The sequence below is a fragment of the Lissotriton helveticus genome, chromosome 1_1 (genome assembly GCF_964261635.1).
Source record: "Lissotriton helveticus chromosome 1_1, aLisHel1.1, whole genome shotgun sequence".
NCBI lineage: Eukaryota > Metazoa > Chordata > Amphibia > Caudata > Salamandridae > Lissotriton > Lissotriton helveticus.
Genome location: NC_136057.1, coordinates 2,113,967,310 through 2,113,981,493, shown reverse-complemented (window position 1 = coordinate 2,113,981,493; position 14,184 = coordinate 2,113,967,310). Strand labels below are relative to the sequence as shown.

General features: G+C 43.1%; 1 protein-coding gene across 1 annotated transcript in view; it reads right to left on the bottom strand.

Moving 5' to 3' along the window:
- Window positions 1–620: 620 nt before the first annotated feature.
- Window positions 621–14,184, bottom strand: part of LOC144756356 (DBIRD complex subunit ZNF326-like) — a 254,068-nt gene continuing 240,504 nt past the window's right edge. The window contains exon 10 of the mRNA XM_078646121.1: window positions 621–1,360. Coding sequence (XP_078502247.1) covers window positions 1,112–1,360 — 249 coding nt within the window. The 3' untranslated portion in view covers window positions 621–1,111. The remainder of the gene's footprint in view (window positions 1,361–14,184) is intronic.

The window sequence follows — 14,184 nt, the reverse complement described above, 5'->3', positions numbered from 1 at the left end:
GTGAAATAGAAGGTTGGAAACGTTGTGGAATGAAATGCAACTGCATATCAACTAGGTCATTGTACTCCCAGATAAGAAAACTCAGGACTTCAATGTTTTGTGGCTGCAATTCCAAGGCGGCTTTGTACTTCTGTCTGCAGATAAGATTTGTATAAGTGGCGGAAAAAAATCCCTCTAATAAAGTAGATGGATTTTTTTTTACAAAAAGTGAGGCTTTTAGATTAATGGCTTTCTGGTTTTATTCTGATTTCACCAGACAACGACAGCACACCCCAGACCGGATGCATCTATGAGGAGTGTCAGTCTCAACCTGTGAAACATTCACAAATGTCTAATCTGCTAACCAAACAAACTACTTTTTACAAAACCAGACACCCGATATTAAATAATAAAGACAGACACTTTTGAGCTTAGATGCACTTCGTGTACATATTATCCCATACATTGTCTCAAGCACATGCCTTCCCTGTAGAAGTGATGGATTTTATCGAGTAGTATGTAGGTTTATCACCCCATTGGATCTTTAACAGGAACATACTGGTCTTATGCCTAAACAATATTTGATATACAAAGCCACATACAAAAATAAAAAAATGACAGTTGAATATACTAGCTCCACATTATTTGAGATAACATTTATTCCTGTAAAATCTGACAAATATTCAGAAATAGATATGGTATCCAATCTATTTTCATGGCTACAAAACAATTCTTGATTTCCAACATTTTAAACCATACAGTGGTCAACACGTCAAAATAGCCATTATACACAGCATAAAGTTAATTTAAAAATGTTTAGAACAAGCAGATTTCTTACCTCAACAGTATATTTTAAACAAAATATGCAAGAAAACAACCGCAAAACTAAAAAAAGAAATGCATCACAATCTGGTTCAAGTTCTTCTGCTTTACTAAAATCTCAACTAAAACTGCACAAAACAAATAATGAAGAAATCAAACCGGTGTACAAAAAGTGTGGAATGCATGCCCAAAAACCACTATGGAAATAAATGGCTTGCACATTTTCGAAGTTTAGACTGTTTTATAGGTTTAACTTAAACGTTTACTCAATTAAAAAAACGAATATCTTCGCTTATAAATTGCCAGTAACTTAGTTTTCGTCTGTAGTGACATAATCAGCTGTAAAGTCAATTTGGTCTGTGGGATCTTCTGCAAAGTCAGCTGCATCTTCAGTGTACTCTGCTGTGCCAGTATCTTCCACAAAGGTTGATGGTTCTTCCACAAAGTTTGAATCACCAGCTGCATCTTCAGAAAAATCGGCATTTGTCTCTTGTGTGTCATTTCCCTCTACAACTGGTTCTTGAGGAGGTTGTTCAACAATTTCAAAAGGGTTTTCACCCTAAAAATAAAAGGTCAGAAAAAAACTTTTGGCATTAGTAAAATGCTTATTATGATGTTCAAGAAACTCATGGAACAAAAGAAGAAAACAAGTATTGCTGTTAAATGTAAACATTTTGAAGAGAGACTTTCTCTTAGCCTTAACCTGAAAGTGCATTTTAAGTCTAGCAGGAAATTCCCAGGTTAATGAGGCACATGACAGCATGGGCTTTCCAAAAAGCATCTGAGAAAAGTTTAATGTTCATAGTGAATTCTCACATAGGCCAGTCTGACACGTCAAGTGAAGAAGAAATGCGCTTGTGTATTTACAGCTCCTATATTTATACTACTTTAAGTGTTTTTTTCCATTGACTAACTAACTGTTCAAGAGCAGGACAATGCTAACGAGTCTGTTCTCAACCCCTGGCAGCCTCAACAGTTAACATCATGGAACTGGAAAGGTTTCCATTTCACGTGTAGGTGTATAACTGCAAAGGAGACCAAAAGGTGAGGGCGGGGTGGAGGGGAGGTTGGGCAGAGTTGTTTCAATTTATGTGAGCAAACACTATATAATGTGAAAACGGATTGTAACTTTAAATAGTAACTTCACCAATGTGAATGTGGATGACAGAAAACCAGAGATGGGGGAACTGTCAAGATTATCTTTGTGATGGTGGTCAACAAACATCTTGAAACTAATTTAGTTTACAAGAGATCCGTACTCTAAATATATATATCCCGTGTATATACTCTAAATAGATTTGTTTACGATTAAGATACCAGTATTCTAAATATAGTCGATGTTATAATGCAAGGATTGGATTTTGAGATCATGTTGGTCTACTGAACGAACAGCTTTAAGCACACAGGGGTCCACTAGAAGACAAAGACAATTGCTTTAATAACTGGTCTACCAAAACTAAGTGTCATTTCTAGATCGGGGCAAATAATGCTGAACAGTTGTATCGCCTCAAATACCTTCTGGGCTAAGACCCTAAGCTTCTGGTAGTCAACCACTATACACAGTAATTTTTTTCTGTACAACTGAATTAAGATTACCACTTGCTCTGAGTGAACACATGCTGCAAGAAGTAGCCCGCAGACAGAACTGAGGAGCAGGCATTGTAGTTCAATGATTAACTGCTGTATGTGATCTCCTACATCTATTGGCCCCATTTTGGGTTAACATATAATATTGCAGTTGTTTACTGATAAGGTCATTATGAACTGAAACAGTGTGTCCCCATAAATGGCTTAGCAAAATATTAGACTTCGGCAGAAACGATCAAGAAAAGTGGTCTTTCTTGTAGATATTGTAGCTAGCCCCAGACCCCTCATTTTAACAAGCATTTGCAATGCAATAGGTTAAAGTTAGAGCTGTTGGTGTTGAAAATAAAGTTTTTGTACTTTTGTTTTTTTTTTTATTTTAAAGTGAAATTATATTTGAATACCACTATTGCCAAGGGTACAAAAAAGCAAATTTAAAAAAAAGTTGTTTTCAATGTCAACAGCCCTAACTTTCACAAATGCGAGACCTATTGCAATTGGTCTCGCATTTGTTGGAGTTCTTGGCATTTTCTTTTTTAACTAGCCATGTTGAAGGGTGCAGTACCTTATGTGGCCAAAAGAGGTCCCTTGAGAACTTTTGGCCACATATGGTATTGCACCCTTCAGAAGAGGTGGAAAATCCACCCTGCCCATAACGCATTGCATACAAGACAGTACCACAAGTACATTCAAATAGCTATGTCCATATATATAATTAATAGCTTTGAAATGTGACAAATATTAATTACGGATTAGGTTGTACTATGTGTGGAGTTGATGAAGGGAAACGTATTGAAGGTCTCATATAAATGTGAGATGTGCTAGTGAGTAAAGTAACCACTGCCAGCCTTGCTTAGGACCAAATGTGCGAGCTGCCTAAAGCACTTTAAGAAAATAGTGCTCTGAGGCTATAATTAAAACCTAGGAAGGGACACATGTAACAGGGAGTGTCCTCATGGGAGAGTCCTCATGGGAGAATACAAGAAGAGAAAAGGCGGTACTGAGGAGGTACTACTAAGCCTATTGACCAATAAAAAGCAATCATTTACAAAGGACAGGGACAGGAGCAAATTAAAAAGATGGTGCAGAAAGTGGGCAGAGCTTTAAGCCCATATCCTGAATACAGCAATACCAAAGGGGATGATGGACGAAGCGTTTGAGCAAATCAAGCACTCACCCCCAGTCAACGGATCTGGGTTTAATCCATCACCATTCTTTAGCTCACTCCACCACCCCAGTTCAGACATGGCCATATGCAAATCAGTCTGACCCTGTGCCTCATGGGAACAGTCCAGCCCAAACTGCCAAGCCATGTCTTCCCTGGACCAGAAACAAGCATCCTGGGACCGGTTTCGGGTTCATAACCCTCATCAGTCAGGCTATCTTGAATCCAGTGGCAAAGTAAGCAAGGGACCCACGTCTGGGCATACCCTGCCAACGTAGGGCGAACAAAGCGATACCAAAGGGGATGATGGACAGAGCGTTTGAGCAAATCAAACACTCACCCCCAGTCAACTGATCTGGGTTTAATCAATCCCCATTCTTTAGCTCACTCCACCACCCAAGTTCAGACATGGCCATATGCAAATCTGTCTGACCCTCATGGGAACAGTCCAGCCCGAACTGCCAAGCCAGGTCTTCCCTGGACCGGAAACAAGCATCCTGGGCCTATACTCCTAGTTTCCATCGAAAAAGGGTCAGTGAAAGCTCCCTTTGGTATATGGCAGCGGTGGCCTGGAACAAACTCCCACTGAACTTACGTTGCCTTCATGATCCTAATATCTTTAGGAAGAGACTTAAGACCTTCCTTTTTGTAGGAAAGTGGGTTTCTGTTGCAGTAACCCCCCACTTTTTTGCCAGACTACTGATGCAATTTGACTCGATTTGCTCTGGGTCCCTGCCAAATCAGGTTCTGAGGGCCTGTGTTCTTTCCCCAAAACTAACCCAATTGGCATCTTAGCCGCAGGTCAGCCCATGGTAAATGGTATACAGGTACCCAGGGCACTGTGACCAGGGAAGACCTCTAAGGACTGCAGCACTTAGTGTGCCACCATTAGAGGCCCTGTACCTACACACAGACTTTTCACTTTGTTCTGCACCAAAACGCGCAGCTTGCTGAGTCTACATGGCACACACCCCTGGGTGCCATGCCTACAACCCACTGCCCTGGCATAGATCAGTCACCCACTAGCTGGGTGCCCTATACCAGTGGTGAGGGTACAGGTGCATGAACCCTGTACCCCTACAGTGTCTACGTCCATTCTTAGACAGTGTAAGTGCAGTGCTGCCGGGGAGGCGGGTGGGCGCATGTTAATCAACAGCTATCAATGCCAAGAACAGATGCTTACTGGGTAAGTAACATTATCCGTTTGAGGTCTGAACTGTAGATGCAATGCCAGATTTTGAAATGGGATTGCCTTTGTGTGGCGGCATTAAATCAAAAAAGAGCTGTTTTGTCTTACAAAAATCTGTTGTTCTTTCCACATAATATAGTAGAGCTCTTCTAACATCTAGTGTGTGTAGAGCTAGTTCTGCTACACAATCAGGTTGAGGAAAAACACGGGTAACTCAACTGATTGATCTGAAAAGCAGAAACCACTCTAGGAAGAAATGTGTGACTGGTTCGAAGAACCACTTTGTCAAGTTGAAAGAAAGGCTCTTGTATAGTTAGAGCCTGGAGTTCATCAACTCTCCTGAAAGAAGTGATTGCAATAAGAAAAGCAACCTCCTATGAGAGAAATTGTGGTTGACACTTGTGCATTGGTTCAAAAGGTGGACCCATTATCCTCGTTAGGACTATGTTCAAATTCCATATGGTGCAGGTGGGTCTCTTGGTGGTATTACCCTTTTTAGTCCTTCCATAAAGGATTTAACCACTGGTACTCTGAATAGAGGGAAGTGTTATCGGTTTTGTAAGTATGTAGCTACTGCTGCTAAATGCAATCTAATGGATGTGTAGGCTAATCCAGACTGCTGTAAGTGTAAGAGATAACAGATGATGTTGTGCACTGAAGCATCAAGGGAATTGATATTGTTACAGTATATACCAAATAGTTTCCATTTAGCTGCATAACATGCTCTAGTAGGTTTCCTAGCCTCCTTTAGGATATTCATGCAGTCTGGTGGTAACTGTAAATAACCAAACAAAGACTTCAGGAGCCAAATCGCTAGGCTGAGTTCCTTGGGATTTGGATGCCGGATTTCTCCATGGCTCTGAGTGAGGAGACTGGAGTGGAGATGCAGCTTTAGGTGTGGAACTAGTGAGAGCTTTAGCAGGGTCATGAACCAAGGTTGATGTGCCCATGTGGAAGCTATGAGAATGAGTTTTAGGGATGATAGTCTGAGCTTCCTAACTACCAGTGGAATGAGTGGGAGAGGCGGAAAAGCATAGGCAAATATCATTGACCAGTTCATCCATAGGATATTGCCTTTGGAGAATGGGTGGGGGATACCTGGAGGCGAAAACCCCAAGGTTGAACGTATGGGAGGAGAACTCTAGGATTTGTTCCTTCTGTCTGCTGAGGTCAGCAATTTATCAGTTTACCCTTGGAATGTGTTCTGCTAAGAGATTAAATCGGTGGTGTATGTCCCACCTCCAAATGGCTTGTGACAGTTGGAGAGTGTGCCCCCACCCCGTTTTTGCATATAGTACATGGCTGTCAGGTTGTCGGTGCGGACTAGGACAGCTTTCCCTACAAGGTGAATTTGAAAGGCTTTGAGCGCTAGAAACACTGCTAGTAGCTCTAGGTGATTTATGTGGAGATGTATTTGCTTTCGACTCCACAAGCCTTGAATTGTGTGATCTTGGAGATGAGCTCCCCAACCAGTCAGTGACGAGTCTGCTGTTAGCCCTGTTGTGGAACAAAGTCGATTAAGGGCCGCCCTTTGGACAGATTTTGTGGGTTCCACCACTGCAGAGAGTGATGGGTCCCGCTGTTTACCAACCCTAGATAGGTTAGTTGATCCCGCGACTGGTTCCACTGGCTCGCTAAGCATTGCTGAAGGGGACACATGTGAAGCCTTGCACGAGGAACAATAATGACGCAAGACACCATCATTCTCAGAAGTTGCATGATCACTTGAACTGGTAATTAGTGATTGGGCTGTAACTGAGCAATTAGAGCCTGAATATTGCGAATTCCAGCTGCATTGGGACAAGCTAGAGCTTTGATTATCTAAAGTGGCTCCCAGATAGGTTTGCGTGCTGGAAGGTTGGAGATGAGACTTGTTACTGCTTCGACTGGGGTTTACAGTAAATGTGTTAGAGTGTTATTGGAGTGGGCTGGAGACACTTTGGGTAGGTGTTGGCTTTGATGAGCCAGCTGTCCAAGTACATGAAGACATGAATGGGTAGTCTTAGTAGGTGAGCAGTGACTACAGCTAGGCATTTGGTGAATACTCTGGGAGCAGTGGTGACTCCAAATGGAAGCACTTTGAACTGGTAATGCTGCCCGCTATCAAATTTTTGCGATGAGCGGATGTATTGGAATATGGAAATAGGTGTCCTTTAAATCTAGAGTAGACAGTCACCTTGCTGTAGAAGTGGGAGCACTTGTTGAAGTGTCATCATGTATGGGTCTGAGAGAAATGTCCTTTTTGGGTATTAGAAAATATAGGGAGTACACGCCTGACCCTTGATATTGTAGAGGCACGGGCTCTATGGCTCTCTTTAGTAGGAGACACTGAACCTCTTTTTTGAGGTGTAGATGCTGTGGTGACATTTTGTGTGAACATGGAGGAATGTTTGGAGGATCATTGGTGAGGGCCAGGCAAAAACCAGACTGGATAATTCCTATGACCCATTTGTCTTTAGTTATTGATTCCAAGAAAGAGAGGAATTGAGAAAGACATCCCCCGACAGGTGTTGAATGACTGGTGGGGAGCAGAGGCAAGTCACTGTTTGTTAGGTGAGGGGGAGGTACGTAATGTGGAACCTTTACCCCTACTCTTCCCGTTGTTGCCACAGTACCCTCCTCTAAACAAACCTCTTGAAGAGGTGGGCTGATTGTTGCCTTTGTATGGTGTAGAGGCAGTGCCTGACCGGATACTTTTTCACCCCCCCCCCCCCCACACACACACAATAGGAGGGACAAAAGGAACCCCGGTTGGACAGGGACTGCAGAACTCCCATAGATTTTGCAACACCGGTGTCCTTTTTCATTTTCTCAAAGGAGGTGTCTACAACATGATCAAAGAGATGTTTGTTGAACGGTGTGTTCAGAACGGTAGCTTGGACTTCGGGTTTAAACCCTGAAATTCATTACTGGGCGTGTCTTCTTAATAAAACACTTATTAATGGCCCTAGCTGCAGTGTAAGCGGCATCTAAGGCACACCTAATTGACGAATTAGTGATGAGCTTCCCTTCTTGCTCTATTTCGTCCCAGTGCGCTCTGTCGTACCTGGCTAGAAGGACCTGGGGGTTAGCAATATGCCAGTGATTTGCTGCTTGGGCAGCTACACTTTTCCCGGAGGAGTCTATTAGTTTAGATTCTTTGTCTGGATAGGGGGCATTCCCTGACGTTTGGGAGTTTGCTAGTTTACGGGCATTAGAAACCACTAAAGAATCTAATGGTAATTGGCCTTTCATGAAAGCTGGATCTGATTATGCAGGTTTATATTTCTTATCTATTCTGGGGGTGAGAATGCATGCACGAACCAGGTCTTTAAATATGTCGCCCGCATGTCTCAACATACCTTTGTGCATGGGGAGTGTGTAGCTTGATCTTTGTGAAGTACCAAGTATCTCAAAGAGAAAGTCCTTCTCTAGGTGTCCTTATGTAATTGACCCCATGATATTTAGCAGGCCTATTTAATAGCTCTATATAGCCTACATTATCTTCTGGTGGAGAAGGCTTTGTAGGATAAAGTTCAGGGTCATTGTCTGCGGGTGAATCAGTATTATATTCCATCCAGGGGTCATCTGGTGGAGAAGGCTTTGTAGGATACAGTTCAGGATCATTATTTGTGGGTGAAGTATTATATTCCGTCCAGGGGTCTGCAGGAATAGTATATCCCCCATCACCATCATCTTGATCACCAGGTGTTTGTGGTGAATTAGTATTGTATTGCATTTATATAGCGCTTACTACCCCTGACGAGGCGTTGAAGCGCTTTTTCGGCAAGTAGCACGCTACTCCGGGACCCATAGAGGATTAGTGTTGAATTAGTATAGTGAAACATGCAAGTACATTTTAAGTGGTGGGTAGGTTAGACAGTTATTTGTATTTGGAATGATAGCAGAAGGATCGAGGAGGACAAAGGTTTGTATTTATAGAGCGCTTGTTGACGCATGCTATTCAGGAAGCCTACAAAAAGATTGGTTGAGAATTAATATGGTGAAATATGAAGTATTTTCAGTGGTGGATATTAGTCAGTTACTTGGAGTGAGAAGGATAAACGGAGGGATAAAAGGGGAAGAAAGATTTGCATTCATATAGCACTTGTTACCCCCTGATGGGAGTTGAATCGCTTTTCTGGCGAGTAGCACACCACTCCGGAACCCATAAAGGATTACCGTTGAAAATCAGTATAGTATAAAAAATATTAAGTAATTTGAGTAGTGGATATGTTATTCAGTTATTTGGGTAGTAGATTAGTATAGTTTAATATGGAATTTGAGAAGTGAACATGTTAGTCTGTTAATTTCGATTGAAAAGGATAGTGGAGGGATAAAAGTAAAAAATTTTGTATTTTCTTTTCTTTAGGTCTTAGCAATAGGAGGAGGCTTTTGGAGGGGAGGACTCAGAGGAAAGAGTTTAGAAAGGTTTGTTTTAGGGGATCGATATAGTAAAAGAGGTGTCAGGTGATGCAAGGAGGGGTAGAGTAGGAGAGCCTAGAAAGGGTTATATTGGCAATCATAGTAGTGGTATGGGTTTGGGATAAACGAGAGTGGATGTAGAGGATATATTGATAGATGTATAGGATGAGAGATAGGGTGGTGCATTGGAAGGAGTAGTAGAGGAAGTTTGAGATGAGTGAGAAAGGTTGAGTTACAAGATATATTGAGTGAAGTATTGGCAGAGAAATAGGGTAGTGCATTGGAAATGCTAAATTAGAAGAAAGTGATAAATATATAGATCCATGATTACATTGAAAGTATATAGATACTTAAAGGAGGTAAGTATATGTAGATTAAAGATATTGATAGAGGCACAGGATGAGAAATAGGGTAGTGCATTGGATATGCTTTTTCAGGAGAAAAGTAACAGATCCAATTACATGGAAGGTACATAGATGCACAATGGAAGTATGTACATGTAGACCAAAGATGACTTATTTATTATAATTTTTTCTCTCAACATAATTATTTTACATGTTTATACAAAGTAATACAGAAAGATAGGTACATATCTATAGTGAAAATAAAATGCTTGTATACAGAGGGATATGCTGTAAATACAAAAAAAAAAAAAAAAAAAAAAAAAAGAGTTCCATAGTTTGGCTGCTTGAACAGAGAAGGATGTGCCACCCAAGTTTTTTTTCTTGTACGGTGGGATTTTGAGGCGAGATGCTCCTTTAGAGAAGAGGTTCTTTTGTCGAATGTGTTTAGTGATTTTGTTCCTGATGAAGAGCGGTCCCATTCCATGTATTGCTTTGTGGGTGATACAGAGCAGCTTGAACGTGGATCTACTGGCAACCGGTAACCAATGCAGGGCTTTCAAGCCAGGGGAGATGTGGTCTCGCGGTTTGATATGCAAGAGTAGTCTGGCAGCAGAGTTCTGAATCTGTTGTAGTCGTTTCATGGTTGTTAAAGGTGATCCGTGGTAGAGGCTATTGGCGTAATTGAGTTTGGACAGAACAAGGGAGATGGTAGCTTGGACCTTGTGTGGAAATCCCAAATGAGGGAAAATTTGTCGCAGCGTTTTTTATAGTAGCAAAGCTTGATCTTCCTAGTTAATCCACTTGGTCATTCATAGACAGCTTGCAGTCCATGGTCATTCCGAGGTTTCTTACTTCCTTCGATACTTTAGGCAGTGATCCCAGTTCATCAGGCCATGTGGCAAGCGGGTTGTAATGTTTCCAATCGCCACACGTGAGTATTTCAGTTTTTGAAGCATTCAATTTGAGATGGCTCCAGGTCATCCACTGATCCACGGCTCTGAGACAGCTGACAATTGTGATTTTCCAATGTCTTTGGGGCATTCCAGTTAAAGGAGTATTTGCGGGTCATCTGCATAGTTATAGCACGTGAGGTGAAATTTATTGATCAGTACTGGTAATGACTTCATGTCGATGTTGAAAAGCATGGGCGAGATGATAGAACCTTGAGGGACCCCTGCTTTTGTGGAGTATGGTTTGGCCGAGAAAGGTGGGGTATGGATGACATTAGTTCTGTTTTGAAGGTAGTATGCTATCCAGTCTAAAGCAGTTCCCTCTATGCCGGCTTCATAGAGTCTTTGTTTCAGAGTGTCATGGTCAACCGTGGCAAAGGCAGCTGAGAGGTCCAAGAGTAGCACAACAACCCAGTTGCGGTCAACTGTATTCTTTAGGTCATCCCAGATGGCAAGGAGGGCAGATTCAGTGCCTCTTCCCGGACGGAATCCTGTTTGGAAGTATGAAAGTATGTAATTCTCTTCAATGAATTGTGACATCTGGGCGAGCGCTTCTCTTTCTATCAGTTTGCCCAGGAACGGTCCATTTGTAATGGGTCTGTAGTTGTCAGGGTTCAGCGGGTCCAAGTTTGTTTTCTTCAGTAAAGGGCATATGTATGACTGCGTTCTTCTGGAAATATTCCAGTAGTTAAGCAATTGTTGAGGATTCTCCTTACTGGAGTGGCAACAGAGGTTGTTAAAAGAATGGTCTTGAAAATTTGTGGCGGACAGGGTTAGAAGGGCTGCCGGCAGGCCTGCTTGCTTTGACCAGATCCATAAACTAATCGTGTGAGATGTGTTGGAAGCAACGGAGAGGCTTGATGCACAAGTTACTATTTGTGTAACGATATATTTGTAAGAGACATTAGCTAGTGATAGATTCCCCACCCCAGAACACCCCCAGGCGTCAGACCGGACCCGGAAACCCTCCGCGCAGCAGCACCCACGCGCGTCGGCAGGCGCCGTCCGTGGCTCCGCACCCACCGTCGTGATGACGTCGTCGTCAGAAGGCGGGACATTGAAACGGGGCTACTGTTGCGGTAAAGGAGCATTTTTGTGTCTACGTGCAAAGATTTTCGGTGGTGGTGTTTTCAGTGCGAAGCTTTGAGATCCGAAGATTTCGATTTTGTTGAAGGAGCCGGCTCCGAGACTGGTTTTGAGGCCGAAGGTTTCAGCTCAGTGCCAGAGTGTGGCTGACTCGATCCTGAAAGCCTGTGTGCGTTTCGGTGCCTAGCCAGAAGTCGGGGCGTTGGAAACATTTTCTCAGTGCTGACCCTGGCCCGAAGGGAGGTGGCAAGTCTAACAAGCTACTTTACCTATTTATTTATATAAATGCTGTTAAGTCATTGGATTAATAAATCACTCAGGCTAAACCATGTATCAACACAAGAAAATGAATGAATGAATTATTGCGACAATGTTTTATTCTTGTCTGGCTGATATTCAAAGACAACAAGTCAATACAAAAATCAATTTATGTTACGTAACAAAATATATACAAAACCAACACTGGCCCTTACAAGTGACAATGTCCATGGACAACCGGACATACCACATTCATACAAGCAAACATTCATTCAATCACATTCACTCCGTGAACCCACACTAAGCATTCATCACCAATAGTTGTCTGGGTCAGATCAATCGTCCGAAAACATGTGCAAGGACAGAGCTAATCTCTCTCAGAGCAAAAATCTAAATAACCATATCCAATCTGCTATTATTTGGCTTGAGTGTCAAAACAGTTGTAATATATCTTGATGAAACTAATTAATGGACATGAACTGAGTTTTGAAAAAAAATAAGGGACAAAGAGAGACACGCTGACGCGAGTTTCAGTGTTATCACCCCCTATCCGGGGTGTCACCTTCTTCAGGGCGTTAAGGAGCATTAGTTTGAGGAGTCCATGGGGCCTGACAAAAATAGGAAACCGGTAACGATGGATTTGTCCGTGTAGTTGGTTGAACCCGAGATAATAGGCCCAGTAAGTCTGAAAACTGAAGATGGAACGGATGATTATATCTCTCACAGTCCGTAGATAAAGATCGTCAACGGTGAAATTCAAAGCCGTGCATCCAGCCATTAGAGGGTGTCATAAGCCTGTGGCTGACGAATATCGGTCGGTCTAATAGCAGATCAGTGTTCCCATAGTTACATGGATACAACACATTTCATGTGAGGAATGAAAAATTCTTTAAGTGGAGATCAGTCTCGCTCGGAGGTCTGTAAAATAGAGTGAGCCGGGTAGGAGCCAATATGTAAGTTCAACTCGCAGGCTCCAGTGGGCCAGCAGCGTAGAGATTCAAAAGGCAGCCACCGGAGGACAATAAAAAAGGGAGGTGGGACAGTAGCCTTTTTCTTGGGCGCACTTTGACTTTGGGGCAAGGGAGGTTCGGTACTCCCGATACGCTGACCTTGCGGAATCTCTTCGTCCATATTGGAGACGGACACGATCTCCTCCTGCTCGTCTACTTCCTCGGCTCCTAGTGCATCGTACGTCTCTTGTTTGGAATCTTCTCTTTAGAGGTCCGGAATGGAGCCTATGTTTTGACTTTGTATTTCGTGAGGTTGAGCCAGGGGGTCACAAACGTTTTCTTCGATCGGAAAGATCTACACGCATCAGTCCTGTTCGTTGTGCTCTGGGATAAGCACAAGTAGCACACTTCGTGTGAGTCGGTGCGTGGAAACTTTGCGTGACACCTGGGAGAGAATTTAAATGGAGTACGATCAATGGACTGAGGTGGACAGACGCGGCTACGCCGGTCGGTCTCACGACTTTCCCGATCTAAAAGAGTTTTTATAAACAGATACAATACGCGAAGAATGGGACGTGATCAAACACAATACCGTCAAGGGTGAGTGGATTGCGCACCAAAGGTAACCAGAGGAACAGTTTTGAACCGGAGCGCAGCAATACACATCCGAACCAGATGGCAGAAAAAAAACAATCTAACAATGGAGTTGATACCCATGCGCACTATCACCGAAAGGAGGAGTCACCTTTGTGAGAAAGTGCCATCTTTCTTGCATGGTATGGCCCCCACTTTTTGCTGAATTGCTGATGTACTTTGAGTGTGCCCGGGGCTCCTGCCAATCAGGTACCCAGGGCTTGTGTTCCTTCCCTAACACTGTATTGAAACTTAAAATAAATTGGCATCTCTAGCCACAGGTTAGTCCCTGGTAAATGGTACCCAGGGCACTGTGACCAGAGAAGGCCCTGCAGCACTTATTGTGCCACCCTTAGAGGCCCTGTACCCTGACACACACACACACTGCCTTTGCAGGTGGAGTGTCCTGGTGCAGAACAAAACAAAGAATCGACATGGCACACATTCCTGTGTGCCATGCCAATACACTGCCCTAGCATACCTCAGTCACCCCTCTAGCTGGGTGCCCTATGCCAGTGGTGTGGGTACAAGGGCATGAGCCCTGTACCCCTACAATACCAAGGTCCATTCCTCGGCACTGTAAATGCAGTGCTGCCATTAAGAGTATATGGTGCTGGGAGGTCGCCATCACGAACTCCACAGCACCATGATGGATACACCAAAGACTGAGAAGTTTGGTATCAAACTTCTCAGCACATTAAATCCACACTGACGCCAGTGTGGGATTTAATGTAAAGTGTGCGAGAGAGGGAAACTTAGATTTGACCCCTGAAACTAACCCACAATCAGCGTTCTGAGAGGCTGCCACCCAGCAGACATG